We start from the raw sequence: 16,396 nt of genomic DNA on the forward strand, positions 1-16,396 counted from the left end.
CATAGGTATGTACAGATTCTTACCATTTTTATTTCAGCTTACTCATTGAGAATTTGTATTCCGGATGTACTGATGTGAGGGTGCAAAATGTGTTACAATAGCCCTAAAGAAAGAGATTAAAAATTGTGTTCTAAAAGTTGAGGAGAAGCCACAGTGTGGCGTAGTATATAATCTATAATTATGACTGACACAATCTGAGAAGCGTTACGCTATTATTCAATATTTGGGGGATAAAAATACAGATTTTTGTAAAACCACATTACTTCGAAGTGAAATATTTCTCAAAATGCAATATACTATCCATAGCTTTTGTAATTTGTTAATAAATTTTGCAATAATATTTAGAGTCATTACCAAAAGTTGGAGCAGACCCTTTTTAATTACCGTTGTTTTGTGGTACGAAAACACGGGTGGTTTACGCGAGTGTTTGTTGATCTGTCTCATTATTTTAGGAAACAATGGGATCCACTGAATGGACACTGTTTCTTTGTTGTCTTGGTATTTGTATCGGCATCTCTCAGTCATCAACCTGCAGTCATGCGCAGTGTGTTTACGACTACGTCACTGCGGAGGCTGACTGCTCCTCACTCAATCTTGACTGCATCCCCGTCAACTACCCAAACGCCATTATCATGGATCTAAGTCACAACAACATATCAGAGCTGTCACCAGACGATTTCAATGGCACCTTCTCCAGGCTGGCTGAACTGTACCTTGACTACAATAACATATCTGATGTGACGTCACTGCTGGGATCCAGTGAGCTAGACAGCCTGCAGATATTGTCTGTTAAGCACAATGTAATTTCTTACTGGAATTATAATCCTTGTCAGCTGAGCTCTCTCACTGAGCTCTCAGTAGACTATAACTCCATTACATTTTTATCTTATATTCCACGCTGCGGCACCCTACAGCGGTTCTCGGCCGACTTTAATTTAATCGATGATGTAGACTTTAATGATCTGTCAAATATTGATATCAGCCTGCAGTTCAACCGACTGACTCGTGTGCGTGTTTTGTTGTTCCATCATCGTTCCGAAGACATTTCTTTTCGTTTAGATCATAATAAAATACGAGATCTGTATTTCTTAGGCGCATCAGACCTCAGCATCGATGTATTTTCACTTAATCACAACCAACTACAGTCGGTATACATTGAAGCATCCCCAGATACATTAAAAGTAGGCAGTAACGGACTGTCAAACTGGAATAACATCCACTTCAGTCAGTACAGAAACACGATGAAAAGAATGGACATGAGCAACAACTCATTCGACTCCTTGATTCAACCAAACTGGGCCGAAGGGCTGGAGTTCTTAAACGCCGATACCAACCTGCTGGCAAACCTGTCCTCGACAACCCTGTCAGGATTTGTCGATCTGACTGAACTGCATGTAGCCAATAATCGTCTCTTGTTCATCTCATCCACTGCACTGAGTCAACTCACCATGCTAAGGTCACTGTATCTCGACGACAATGCCCTGACGTCTTTGTTTGGGGTATTTTTCAACCAGTCTATCTTGTTTGAGCTGTCCATCACCAACAACCGACTCACCACGTTAAATTCTGATTACTTCATGGGTCTGGTGTCGTTGAAGCGTCTGTACCTCGCAGGGAATCAACTCACTAGCGTTTACATGCTGATGTTTCAACTGGTGCCTGAAATTATAAACTTGGACTTATCCCAAAATGAGCTTCAGCTGGTCGACCTGCAGGACTGTGCTCTTATTAATCTTACAAACCTACAGGATCTCTCACTGGCTCACAATCTGATTCATGATGCAGAAACTATCTTGGGTTTCTGTGATTACTTGCAAGTACTGGATATGAGTTATAACTTGATCCAAGTCGTGCCTGGTGATTCGCTATCTGGGAGAAATAGAGCTTTGTCCAAACTCGAGCTAGAAGGTAACCCACTGCAGTGTGACTGTAGGCTCACAGGTCTACGAGACTGGCTGCGTAACAATCCACCATACGTTGAGCCTCGATGTGAAGGACCGAATCATTACTATGGGTCAGTGATAACAGACTTGGACAGTCATGACTTCTTATGTCAAGCACCGATGGCGATGGTGGACAAGCAGCTAACAGCCCTGACTGGAAAATCTGTGACTCTTACATGTACAGCTACTGGCATTCCTGCTCCGACCGTAACTTGGCTCTCACCAAACGACACAGAGATAACTCATGAGTGGCAAGGAAGATTCGCCATTCTGCGAGGACAAATTCTGCATATCACACCAGTGGAGAAACATGACGAAGGGAGGTACACATGTCTTGCTCAAAACATCTTGGGTGAAGGGAGAGCCGAGGTCAACCTTACAGTGACTACCTCTAAATCAGACGCCCCACAGCCGCACTCACTGGCTTCTTCCGTTCTCCCCACAATGTTTATCACCATTATAATAACGGTTGCTGTATTTGCTGGTATCATATTCCTCCGTCGGTATCGCAAGAAACAGCAAGAAGCCAACTCCGCATCTGCAGCTAAAACCTCCAATCTGAAAGTTGGCTTCCGTAAAGGTGACAACGATGACTCGGAGGGAGATTGTGTGAACAAAGCCCTTGAGGAACAAAGCTATGAGGTTCCAAGTGGACAGAAGACCACAAGTAGATATGCGAACAGTTCTGCTACAGGGCGTCTCCAACCATCTCAGACCTATGCTCAGACCTATGAAAATACTAGTGGAGGCAACGGAGAGAACAAAGGAGATGAAGAAGTGTATGAAAGTGTGTCTGGCCCTTAGTTTGGAAAACGGCGATGGCTTTTTACACACAATTACATAAACGCTAAACAAAATTAAGGATGTGGACAACCGTTGGTAATATTGTCAAAGACCAGTCTTCTCACTTGGTGTATCTCACTATGCATAACATAACAAACTTGTAAAAATTTGAGCTCAGTTGGTCGTCGAACTTGCGAGATAATAAAGAAAGAAAAAAGCACCCTTGTGTCACACTTAATAGTTGTGTGCTTTTAGATGGTTGATTGCGAGACCTCAAATTCTAAATCTGAGGTCTCGAAATCAAAATCGTAAAAAATTACTTCTTTCTCGAAAACTATGTTACTTCGGAGGGAGCCGTTTCTTACAACGTTTTTTTTACCGTCAACCTCTCCCCATTACTCGTCACCAAGTAATGTTTAATGCTAATAATTATTTTGAGTATTTACCAATAGTGTCCACTGCCTTTAGTAGTAAAATTGAAAATAATATAAAGGTTCCAGTCTTGAACATAAAAATGGTAGACAACATCCCTTTAATGGTAAACACAATCCCTTAATAGAAGACAACATCCCTTTAAATATTTCTGCGTGAAATTCAACAGCATTTGAATAATAAGTCAAACGTGTTGATCTCACTGGTTCAAAACTTGATGTTAAAAAAAAATCCTCAATTTTTGTGTGAATCCGATGACAGACTGAGCTTGAGACATTTATAATGCCATGTATAGGCACCCGGGTCACTTTTTAATCCGGGAGTTATTGGAGAGTATTCTTATTTTTAATGAATATCAAAATACTCGTAAAGCATCCTACTACATAATGCATTGGGCATTTGGTTTTGAGTTTTTATTTCTAAAGGTGGTGGCTGCCCTTAAAATGTTTAATATATTATTATATAATTTGTGATAATTCAAATGTATATTGCGCCATTTATATAAATAGATTACACCACATTGTAGAACACACAGAATGGAAGAAAATGAGAATTGAAAATGAAATACTGATGTTTGTATTGTAATGTGTTACATCGCGGGGGTTGTTCCTAACCCCATCAAAGCAGCATAAATAGTCATACATTCACTGCACATGGTTCTAGAAGAGTAAATTCATGAATGTATAAATATTTTTTAACGTACAAAAAGCCTAAATCTGTTTTATGCTTTGTATATATAGTCACATGTGAAAATCGTCTGACGTTTTGTATTGATAGACTTTTTGAGGCATAGTATGAGGAAATATAATTGCTAATAATCAATTTGGAAAAAAAGTAAGATTTAGAAGTTATTATTAGAAGTTTATTATTATTTTTTCAAGAATTACATTTGTAAGTACTTTCATGTTCACATTAGGCCTTGTATCCGGAAACATATTATTAGCCTATGCAAGAATTTTTTAGAAACTATAACATGTAGGCATATATTGGTGATGATTGCTACACTCTAAAAACTTCCGGGTCAGAAGTGACCTGGAATCGTTTTCGGGTCTCAGTAGGCCTGACACATTCCGGGTCAGGCTGACATATTACTGGGTCAGGCTGACACGGTAAGGATTCTGCGTCAATTTGACCACTTTCTATGTTATTTTGACACACGTTCCGGGTCATATTGACCCAGAAATGGGACCCAGAAATGGGTCAGGCCACAAGTGGCTAGAATCCGGGTCATCTGACACGGAAGTTTGTAGAGTGTTCTTATGAGTCCGGGTAGCAGCTAGGTGATTGTGGGGTTACGGTGGGCTAAATATACATCAAAGCATGTGAAAGTTGTTGATCAGTAAAAATCCTTAAAACTGTATAAGGACTGGTCCGGGATTTCAACCCGTAACCTCTCGCACATAAAATGCGAGAACAAGAGACCAACCAGCAGTAAACGCTAAAGGTTGAATTCGTACAAAATAATTACAACTCCTACACTCATAACAAAAAATTCCCTGAGACGACATTCGGGGGAAGTTTAAAGTTCAAGGACTGTTTTGGTCGATATGTTTTTAACTTGACACTTCCTCGCCAGTTGCAACTGACACACGTTTGAACACACCCCGGGAAACTATTTGTTGAAATTTATTTTCCCAGTTTTATATTTATCAATACTGTGCTGTAAACTAAACAATCTGATACAGTACATGTTATGCAGGAGAGAAGGTGTGGCATTAAAATACATGTAACTGAGTTTGGTTTGCCAGAAAATCATAAAAAAAACTGTAACAACTTTAATCAAAACCTCCCGGGTCCGTGGGACATGACTCTTTTTTGTATGTCTCATAACACGTGACTGCGAACATTAGAGTGTCTAACCTTAGAAATATCTTAGATCTCGAATGTTGCGGGAAGCCTATCGGTAGAGCAGTCTTTCCCATTGCATTTTACGGTGCCCCTTACATTGACACAGCACATTTCTTATACTGTGTGATACATTGACCACATGAGGAAGTTAGTTGGTAACAAAATAACCTGAACTCTGGACCATTTTCTCCGTTATATTCATCTTGTTGGCAACGATAACTCCATTAGGTATGTACGATTTGTATGTTACTCATTAAGAATGGATCTGGATAGAATAGTTGTACCGATGTGGGGGTGAAAAATGTGCTACGACAAAGCAAGAGATTAATTGCTCTGGAAACTGAGGGAAGGGACAGTTTGGCGACATTTTTAACTCAATTGGTGGTGGGGGGCATCCCATATAAGACAGTGGGGATAAGGGTTCTGGGTGTGGGGTGTTTCAGCCTTCGGATGGGACATAAAGCCGTTGGTCCCACGTTTCATGTGTAACGCGTGTAAAAGAACCCAGTGCACTGGTTGACGGGTTTGTTGATCTGTCTCATTATTTTAGGAAACAATGGGATCCCCTGAATGGACACTGTTTCTTTGTTGTCTTGGTGTCTGTATCGTCATCTCTCAGTCGTCAACGTGCAGTCATGCGCAGTGTGTTTACGACCACGTCACTGCAAAGGCTGACTGCTCCTCACTCAATCTTGACTGCATCCCCGTCAACTACCCACACGCCCTCAGTATGGATCTACGGCACAACATCATATCAGAGCTGTCGCCAGACGATTTCATTGGCACTTTCTCCAGGCTGGCTGAATTGTACCTTGACTACAATGACATATCTGATGTGACGTCACTGCTGGGATCCAATGAGATGGGAAGACTACAGAAGCTGTCTGTGAAGCACAATGTCATTTCTTATTTGCCTACAACCTGCCAGCTCAGCTCTCTTAAAGAACTCTCAGTAGACCATAATTCAATTACAAGTCTATCAGGAATTCCACGATGTGGAGAGTTGGAGCGTTTCTCTGCTGATTTTAACTTGATAAGTTATTTACATTTTATCTATCTGTCAAATATTATTGTAAGTATCCAGTTCAACCAACTGAAAACCATTAATAGTGATTTAGATTATGGTAACGGGAACGTTAGCTTATTTTTGGATCACAATAAAATTTCACGTATTCATTTACATTACTGGCACAGTTTAGAAGCCGTTACATTTAATACAATTTCACTGAACGACAACCGACTACAGAGGGTACACTTTCATTTCTGCCCAAGACAAATTGACATAGGTAGCAATAGATTACAACATTTGGGTGGGTTTTCTATAATTCGTCGTCACAGAGACAAGGTAAAGAGACTGGACATAAGCAACAACTCATTCGATTCCTTGATTCAACCACCTTGGGCCGAAGGGCTGGAGTTCTTAAACGCCGATACCAACCTGCTAGCAAACCTGTCCTCGACAACCCTGTCAGGATTTGTCGATCTGACCGAACTGCATGTAGCCAATAATCGTCTCTTGTTCATCTCACCCACTGCACTGAGTCAACTCTCCATGCTAAGGTCACTGTATCTCGACGACAATGCCCTGACGTCTTTGTTTGGAGGAGTATTTTTTAACCAGTCTAACTTATTTGAGCTGTCCATTACCAACAACCGACTCACCACGTTACATGCTGATTACTTCATGGGTCTGTTGTCGTTGAAGCGTCTGTACCTCGCAGGGAATCAACTCACTAGCGTTAACTCAAAGATGTTTCAACTGGTGCCTGACATTCTTACCTTGGACTTATCTCGAAATGAGCTTCAGCTGGTCGACCTGCATGACTGTGCCTTTCATCTTACAAACCTACAAAATCTCTCACTGGCCCACAATCTGATTCATGATGCAGAAACTATCTTGGGTTTCTGTGATAACTTGCAAGTACTGGATCTGAGTTATAACTTGATCCAAGTCGTGCCTGGTGATTCGCTATCTGGGAGGAATAGAGCATTGTCCCAACTCGAGCTAGAAGGCAACCCACTGCAGTGTGACTGTAGGCTCACAGGTCTACGAGACTGGCTGCGTAACAATCCACCATACGTTGAGCCTCGATGTGAAGGACCAACACATCACTATGAGTCGGTGATTTCAGACTTGGTGATTCATGCTCTCTCATGTCAACCACCAAGGGCGATGGTGGACAACAAGCAGCTGATAGCCCTAGATGGACAATCTGTGACTCTTAAATGTACAGCTACTGGCATCCCTGCTCCAACCTTAAAATGGCTCTCACCAAACGACACAGAGATAACTCATGACTGGCAAGGAAGATTCGCCATTCTGCAAGGACAAATTCTGCATATCACACCAGTGGAGAAACGTGACCAAGGGATGTACACATGTCTTGCTCAAAACATTTTGGGTGAAGGGAGAGCTGTGGTAAACCTTAAAGTGACCATAGTGACCGTGGAGGTAGGATTCGTAACCATGGAACCCCATGCAATGACTACCACTAAATCTGACGCCCCATCACCACAGCCACACTCAATGGCTTCTTCCGTACTCCCCACAATGTTTGGCACCGTTATAATAACGGTTGCTGTAATTCTCCGTCGGTATCGCAAGAAACAACATAGCCGAAAAGCAGTCTACACACCTATAACTAAAACCTCCGACCAAGTTGACGTCTGTAAAAGTGACACAACTGACTCGGAGGGAGGTGTTGTGAACAAGGCCCGGACGAATTTCTATGAGATTCCAAGTGAACATCAGACCGGTAGGTATATGAACAGTCCTGCAACAGGGCGTCGCCAACCATCTCAGACCTACGCTCAGACCTATGAGGGTCCTAGTGGAGGCAACGGAGAGAACAAAGGAGATGAAGAAGTATATGAAAGTGTGTATGTCTAGTTTGGAAAACGGCGCTGGCTTTGTACACAAAAGACAAAAACGCTGCATGTTTTAAAAGATTGTGCACAACATTATTGGTAAAATTGAAAATATAAAGGTTCGCAGTCTTGAATTATAAAGATGGTGGGCAACTCGCCTTGTTATAGGTAATATTTGCTTGTAATTCAATAGTAAATTCTCGAATGTAAATTTGAGAATATAAATACATTTATAGGCTACGTAGTTACATGGTTAAGTTTCGAGTAAAGGATCGAATGACGTCATTTGTTGATATAAATTCTTTTCAGCTGCTATATATCTACATCAGAGAGGAATGTAACTGCTATTAAATCTTATAATCAAGTCTATAAAAAGTAAGCTTAATAAATTTAGTTTGTAATTTTTGTTCAAGAGTTAGGCCTATCTTTGTATTTACTTTCCCGTTTACATTATTTTCTTACCCGGAAATATTATCAGCCTAAGCACGTATTTTTTAGAAGCTGTAACATGTATATTATTTGGTGCTGATTGGTACAACAACCTGGTCAGAAGTTACCTACCAGGTCAGAAGTGACCTGGATTCGATTCCCGAGGCCTGACACATTTCCGGGTCAGGTTGACACGTACCGGGTCAGACTGACCCTGTAAGTGGTTAACATGGAATTCTAACACGGATTCTGCATCAGTTTGACCACTTTTTGGGTTGGATTCTGCGTCAGTTTGACCACTTTCTGTGTTACTTTGCTAACGTTCCCGGTCATATTGACCCAGAAATGGGTCAGGCCAAACGGGGCTAGAATCCGGGTCAATTCTGACTAGGAAGTTTTTATAGTGTTTCATAGTGAGTCCACATTGGCGGCAAAGTGGCTTTGGGTGCTACTGTGGGTGCCTTAAATTGTGACCACGTTGTTGATCAAGCCTCAGTCGCCAATTCGGACTTATTTTGTAACACCTCGATTGTCTATGGTTCTAATTGTATAATGGAGTTGGAGTTATAAATGACCAAGTTTTCCGTGCTTAGGAGCAGATTGCTTCCAAGTCTCAATTTTTTGTTTTGATATTCCGAATGCTTCTCAGATAAGCTAACCTACACTTCGTTGTATAATAGTGAGCAGCGGGTTGAACGGCATAAATCTGACCCACCAGAACATGGTCCGCCATTTTTGAGGAAAGGGTTGAATCTAGAATAGTGGACGTTTTCAGTAATGAAAATACTCACACAAAAACACAAAATTTTAATGGATTTTATGTGAATCATTATGTGAATCTTTAACAAATATATTTCCAACCATTATTCAGTTCAAAACACTAACGCGTGTAATATCCCTATCCAAACAAAGCGCCAAACCCGAAGGCAGTGTGCCCCCTAATCAACCAGTGATAGCTATGCGATACTTTTAATATAACTGCATCACTTGGAATTCTCATCAGAAGGAAGTTCAAACTTTTTAAAAAACAACTTTGGTTTCATTACTGCATTCGTCTCTGATGGGAGAAATCCTTTTTTTGTTTTAACTGTAAAAGGGCTGGCCCAGGAATTGAACCCTGGAGTTCTGATGACAACCCCCCCCCCCCGTAAAATAATTGGTTTAATTTAATTTTCTCAATCACACGATCCACATCTATTGTGTTGTAAATTAAATGCTGTAAATTAAGTAATCTGAACTATTATTCAGAAGATGGTGGTGGCATATTAAAATACATTAAATTTAGTTTTGTTTCTCTTTGCATGGATCCGTTTCATCATACCAACTTCTAACCATTTTAAAAACTCCCGTGTCCCGTGGGACAGGATGGGTCAGTAGGCTATGCCCCAGAGTCAGAATGACACAAGAACGGGTCAAACTCATACCGAATCTGAGAGAAAGACCGGTCACTACTTTAACCATTCTCCGGTCAGTCTGACCCACAAAGGGGTCAGGACCCATCAGAGCTGGAATCTCATGGAACTTGAGCGAAGAAAATAAAAATTTGTATCCGACAGCTTTTTTCTAGTTCCATGGGCCTACAATACGGTAGGCCTACTACTTGTGTTTTTATTTGGGTACGGAAAAAAAAAATCCACCAACGGGCCCAATTTCATAGAGCTGCTCAAATGAATATAAAAAGTTGCTAACCCAACAAAATTATTACCAGAAGTTTATAAACTAAAATACCAATTTACATTAACAAAAATGTATCTGGTTTCCTGCTTAGTTGAAAAATGTAAGCAGGAACTTCGTGGGGTAGGAGTGTGGGTTAAAAAAAATGTGACGTAACAACAGCTTGCAGAAACACTTTCCCGCATGCAGTGCTGGAGGGCGTCCTTCAACTTGTAAACTTGGAAAAAGTGGCCTCTGCTGAATGCTGTGTCAAACAACAGGAAAAATCATCATGTCTGGAGCTATTAAGAAGGTAAATTTAAACTACAAAACACTAAATATTACTTAGATTAGTAAAGGCATTGTCATTCTGGTTTCATCGTAGCCTTTTGTGACTTTTAAACCATTCCATTTGGCTAGATAGAGAAATTGCCAGTTTCCGGACGCAAATCAGATTGTCCTTTAAAACCACACACTTGGTGTGTGTGTTTTAGCCATATGGGCATGGAGCTGACACAAGATGGGTCCTCTGGTGTCCTGACCTCGGACGTGTGGCCAATGATTCAGACTTTAATTAAAAACAATCAAATAAGAGATACTAGGCCCAAACTAAAAGTGATATATATATAGCCATTGACAATTGTATTTCATGGATGCTCTAGTCTAGGTAGGGAGTCTATTCTAAGTAAAGAAGTGGCAGTCATCATGACATGGCCGACGGTTGGATGCGGAAACTGTTTGACTTCACTACAACAGAGGAATCCACCCTGGGCCAAAGATGAGATGGAAAAGTTTCTGTATCACGCCACCACTTTTTCATTTGATATGAAAAAATATAGTATCTAATTGTTATTCGATTAGATTAGCCCACCTTCTCCTAAAGGTTTGACTATAAATGAGGTTCATTCGGCTTTCATCCCCATGAACCTAAAGTAGATGATTGCGGAATGAACATTATAGTTCTAGGAGTAAGCCCATCAACAAGATCAATGTTGAGCCAAGGTTACTGTACAATACAAAGACTCTGTGCCAATAAATAATGAGGAATAAGTTTTTAGACTAAAAGTAAAAGGAGAAACTTGAAGAAGGAAAGCCAACAAAAGTTTAAGATTTTAAAGTTTTTAAAACTTTATTTCATTTTGGGCCATTATTTTAAGATTAAATACAGTTTGATACTAACTGATAACTTGAGACAAGTTTTGAAAACTATCGAGGTCTTAAAAAATGGTGGAGTTGAGATGGCCCTGGTCTGTATCTGATAGCTACTGTGTGCAAACTCCATCTGGTGGATATCCAGAACAGGGCGCCGTCGCAAAGCTGGCAGCAAGCATTTTAGTGAAGAGTCCCCCTGGTTTGTTCAAGTAAACTACTGGAACTTAATTTAGTACGTACAACCCAGTTATATTTCCTAGTTCAGTTTTCCCATCGTATTCTTTGACGTGTAAACTTTAACAGCTCCATAAAAAATAAAATGCTGGACTCCCACCACTTCTTGATGTAGAGGGTAAGTTAGTAAAGGGAGTCCTACATATCCTTTATGCAAACTCTCCTGTGATTATAGAGTCAGTCTGTTAATTCTCCGCAACTTTTGGTCATATTCTTTACAGAGCACCGGTCTTTTTGGTCTCGCTGTTGAAGCCAAACCCCATGAGGTAAGTTTAACAGGCCTGTATGTTTCTTTTTTTAAAGGGCAATGACCACTGCGAGGGCATCAAGGCAATTGCCTTCGTTGCCTCCGTGAAGCAAGGCCTTTTTGAACGTGGGCAAGAAGATTTTAGAACCAGTGAGGGGTGCATTAGGGCTAGGGTGCACCACGGATTAAAGAACCATCATGCAAAACTTAAGTTTAAAACTTAAGTTTAGAGTGTGCGTGTCCAAACTTTAACTGGCAAGGTCATGAGTAGTCCCAAATGGACAGCTGGCTAGACCATTGGACCACTTGAATGTTCTGCTCTAACCGCATCATTATCCCAGAAGAACAGGCGCTATCCCACATGAGTGAATGTGGATATGCGCATAAGCAGTTTGAACATTCAAACGGAAAAGTCCGGCAGCTGAACAGGTCCATGAGTAAGCACTGGAATACATACCTCATCCGATTAAAAGGTTCCTACCATTTCGACTATTAAGACCTTTCCTCATAGTCCAGGGCCCATAAAGCTGTTTAGCAGAAAATACTGCTTCGCAAATTTCTATGCTAAGCAAAAAAAAGGTAGGGCACCAGTCACAACAATGTGAGCTAAAAGGTCTTTTGGCCGCAACCAGTTTCTGCTAAGCAATATTTGTTTGCGCTTACATGTTGCAAGGTTCTGTGCTTACAAGCTTTGTGAAACTGGGCCCAGTTGCATTAGTAGTAGAGGAGTACCGACTCTATAGAGAATTTGAAGAGTCTTATTTTCAAACCTCTTTACATCCTAAACATCCTGACTTTCTTCCAGACTTTCTGTCCAACCAAGAATGAACTCCTGTGTCTTTCTTACCTTTCATCAATGAGAAAATACACTCCTTGTTTGTTACTTTTGTTTCATCGTTCTCTTCTTTTCTTATGAATTTTGTAGAAATTGCAGATTCTTTACTCCAAGATTTTGGTCGCCCTGCAAGTGCTCCCAAAGGACGCCTCGTACAGAAAGTACACAGAGCAGATTGTCAACGGCAAACTAGAAATGGTCAAAGAAGTAAGTAAAAACAACAACAATGGGAAGTGTAGAATTTGGAACATCGTTTGATATACCATTCACCATTTGTTTTTATTTTCCTGTCTTATTGTTTGGAACTTTATATGTTGGTGGAAGTTGGTGCCCTTTGGGCATTGGCAGGACAGCAGAGGAAAGGGGTTCCTGCTAAGAACTCTTGCCCCCCACCTCTTACATACATACATACATACATACATACATACATACATACATATAGGGCATTTATATAGCGCCACTACGTCAAGAACGCAGCGCATTAAATAGGGTATAGAGAATGTTTGAAACACCTCTTGTGTGTGTCCCCCCCCCCACCCACACCTTTGAAACGATGAACTACTGAATGGTAGGTTTAAAGTGTTCCCCCCCCCCTCACAAGGACAATTTCTGGTGCCAATGCCTCTGTTATGTGAAGTAAGCCTGGAACCAGTCACAAAAAGTTCACATAATGTTTTATTGTGGCTGGTTGCCCTTCTCTCATTCGCACACTTATTTTTTTTCAAGCTAAATTGTTTGGTTTTATGAAGGACCTAAAATATGTAACATTATTTTTGCATAAGTATGAACTACAGGTAAAAGGGTATCAAAATTTGCTGGAAACTTTAAACTGGGTGTCTTTATTGATCACTTACAAAACATATGAAATAGGGTGTCCAAAAGACACACAGACACCCATCTGGCTAACACTTTGGACTACCCCAAACATAGGCATCTAAAGTTTTAATGTGTAATACAATTTTTGTTTTTTCACCAGGAACCCAATATACAGAAACTAGAAAAGAAAATCAACTGTGGTCAAATTGAAGAAGTTATATTGCAGGTAAAAAATTAAACTATGGTTTCATCTTTTCTTTATTTTTTTCTCGAAACAAGCTGAAAGTTGTTACTGTTGACCAAGAGTTACCTCACAGGCTCCATTGGGGTTAAACAAAAGTGGAACAATGCCAAATGTTATTTGTAGTATTGTAACTGGGCCCAATTTCATGTCTTTGCTTACCGTAAGTACAGAAACAGCACTTACGGAAGCAGGGAATTCTGTGCTTACAGCAAGCGTACTTACAGCAAGCGTATTTCACAGGTTAGCGGTACTCAATGTTACTAGGCATTTACAAGGCTAGCACAGAAATTTGGCGCTTGCACGTAAGCAGGGAATCGTGATCGTAAGCCCAGAATTCGGCGGTAAGCAGAGCCACGAAATTGGGCCCTGATTTTACAAGCTCAGATAATGAGGACAAGGACAATGATCATTATGTGTATGCTTAATGGCAGATTCTAACATGGGCATTGATTCATATAACATCAATAACAAACAGTAGTGTTGAAGTATAGTATAGACCTGATGCACATGATGTCATACCAGTAGAGCGCCCTCACCTAAAGGTAAAAAAGCGGCCGTTCATTGGCCAAACCTGTGTGCGGCGCGCACAAATCTGTGCATTTTGATCATTTTGCCATTGTTTACCTTAAAGATGGCGGCTGGATGACATCAATGCATAAAGTCTATTACAACAACAAAACATGCAAAGAGGATATTGCAATTAGTACATTTTATATTTCATATCTTTCATAAACAAATTTTGTTTTTTTTGTTTTTGAAGGCTGAAGCTGAACTGTCTCTAGCACGAAATATGAAAGAATGGAATTCGGCCGATCCTTTAAAGGAAGAAGCCCCTACAGGTCAATGGAAGTGGCCATGAGTCTTGCCCACCATAGATCACATGACGTGTGACATCATTTGTTGACTTTCAGAAAGCCCTCTTTCTAGTGCCAGGTCAATATTTTACATGAATGCAATATCATTTTCTCAGTCAAAAGCAGGAATTCCTACAAATGATGCATGCTTTGAAGAGTGCTTGTGAACAATAATCAAGTGTAGGTGTTTGGATTTAATGCGGCAAACTTGAGATTGTGATTCTTTTGTTCTGATAGAGGTTTCTTGTTTCAATTAATACAAGTGTGTCACTAGTCACCATTCCTTAGGTAGACTTGTGGACAAGGCGTTAAATGTCTGTCTCGGTGATAGCATTCTGAGTCTCTCCGCGACACTGGCGATATTCTCGCAAGCCTGCTGGCCCCCGCAAGACTACCGCTCTCGCACTGCGCAGTCTCGTTTATCGGGAGAGTAATCGCCAGCAAGCAGTTTTGCGCAACAGCAGTAATTGATCGCGGAGATCTGAATCATTACGCCACCACCCACCACTCCTCGACTATCTCTCCACGACAAACCATTAACGACTTGTCCACAAGTCTATCCCTTAGGTTGTACAAAGAAATTGAAGTAATAATGAGATTTGTTTCTAGGCATTGCCACGTTGTTTTGTTTGTTGGACTTTGAGTAACTTAAAAGCCATTAGTGTCATTGGTTTGAAGAATGGTTTTTATATAATTATAAAAGGCACCTTTTGGGTTTAATCTGCAATCATTATTTTTCTAATCTTCCCCAAAGATTACTTGAAAGTAATTTCCTACTTGGAAGGATAAGTAGTTTTTGTTTTCCTCTTTTCAAAGTAATATACCCAACAAAAAGGTGTGAACAAAAACAAAAGGCTGGTGCATTATTTTGAAATGAAAAATTAGTATTTATCACACTTGTACACAAGAACTGAAGAAATAGTCGCACTGTAATAAAACATCTTCATAACCAAAAAAAAAAAAAAGACTTTGAAAATCTTGGAAAATTTAAAACAGTTGAGAATAAATTTCTTCTGTCCTCACTTCTTTTGAGATTTGCAAAAGATGACCCAAAATATATCAGCCATGTGAAACTTTATCTGAAACTGCTAAATGTTGGGTTATTCTTAATTTAAAGCTATGTTGGATGAATAAACACTGTGTTAATATACCTGAAAACAAATTATGTGTCTTTTTCTTCAGATATTATTGTTCTCAGAAATGTTTCTTGGGCAGACATTTTTATATTGGCCTTTTGGAAATACGGTGTGGACACTTTTGAAGTTGACTGTTTGGTTTGGGTAGATGCTGACGAATGTACACAAACCTAATAATGTAGTTCCATAGTTGTCTTGATTTATGGTTGTTTTCACCTTACCTCAAAGTAGCTTATTTATTGAGTTTATAGCCTTGCCTGTGTGATAGCCTTGCCTGTGTGACAAGATTGTTTGAAAAGTTCAAGAGTGTTAAAAATTCATTTCACACTAGTGAAGCTTATAGAGCCATTACATCTTTGTAATTATTGTGGGCGGTTTCATGAAGCTGTTTATGTAGAGACTGTGTTTACCTGCTTAGCAACACAAAGCAGTGAAACAAGCATTTTTTCAGCTTAACTTCTTCAAGATATAAGAGATGTTAAATTTGCAAATTGAACATCTCTTATACCGTTGCGGTACCCGCTGCCAAAACAAAGGATTCGAACTGCCTCCAGCTACCGGGCAACCTCGGTAGTCTAGTTCGTAAGACACTGCTCTAGAATTGCAAGGGTTGTGGGTTCGAATCCCACTCGAGTAACATGCCTGTGATATTTGTTTACAGGACTCGGGAAAGTACTGAGTATACAGTGCGAACACACATCTGTGTATGGGTAAAAATCAAAATGAATATTCGTCAAGATAAAAAAAAGTGCTCACATTCATATTTATGTGTACTATAACTAGAACCTGTTTTATAAAATTTCAACAAACAATTTTGAAGGGGAAAAAAAATTCAATCCTCCCCGGCGGGGAATCGAACCCCGGTCTCCTGAGTGACAGTCAGAGATACTTACCACTATACTACCGAGGATTGTTACAGATG

General features: G+C 40.2%; 2 protein-coding genes and 1 non-coding gene across 3 annotated transcripts; 2 read left to right on the top strand and 1 right to left on the bottom strand.

The window, feature by feature from the left end:
• Positions 1 to 1,045: 1,045 nt before the first annotated feature.
• On the top strand, positions 1,046 to 9,587 carry LOC117307382. The gene is made up of 3 exons (XM_033792121.1): positions 1,046 to 2,746; positions 4,844 to 4,865; positions 5,557 to 9,587. The coding sequence occupies exons 1-3, from the start codon at positions 1,242 to 1,244 to the stop codon at positions 7,894 to 7,896; spliced, it is 3,867 nt and encodes a 1,288-aa protein (XP_033648012.1). The 5' UTR covers positions 1,046 to 1,241; the 3' UTR covers positions 7,897 to 9,587.
• Positions 9,588 to 10,179: 592 nt separating this feature from the next.
• LOC117306878 (NADH dehydrogenase [ubiquinone] 1 alpha subcomplex subunit 5-like) lies at positions 10,180 to 15,500 on the top strand. Its single transcript, XM_033791440.1, has 5 exons — positions 10,180 to 10,269; positions 11,564 to 11,608; positions 12,515 to 12,631; positions 13,401 to 13,466; positions 14,245 to 15,500. Exons 1-5 carry the CDS (start codon positions 10,219 to 10,221, stop codon positions 14,341 to 14,343), a joined length of 378 nt encoding a protein of 125 aa, XP_033647331.1. The 5' UTR covers positions 10,180 to 10,218; the 3' UTR covers positions 14,344 to 15,500.
• Positions 15,501 to 16,312: 812 nt separating this feature from the next.
• Trnad-guc lies at positions 16,313 to 16,384 on the bottom strand. Its single transcript has one exon. It is a non-coding gene; the product is annotated as a tRNA-Asp (tRNA).
• Between the last annotated feature and the right edge of the window lie 12 nt (positions 16,385 to 16,396).

The sequence above is a fragment of the Asterias rubens genome, chromosome 2 (genome assembly GCF_902459465.1).
Source record: "Asterias rubens chromosome 2, eAstRub1.3, whole genome shotgun sequence".
Taxonomy (NCBI): Eukaryota; Metazoa; Echinodermata; class Asteroidea; order Forcipulatida; family Asteriidae; genus Asterias; species Asterias rubens.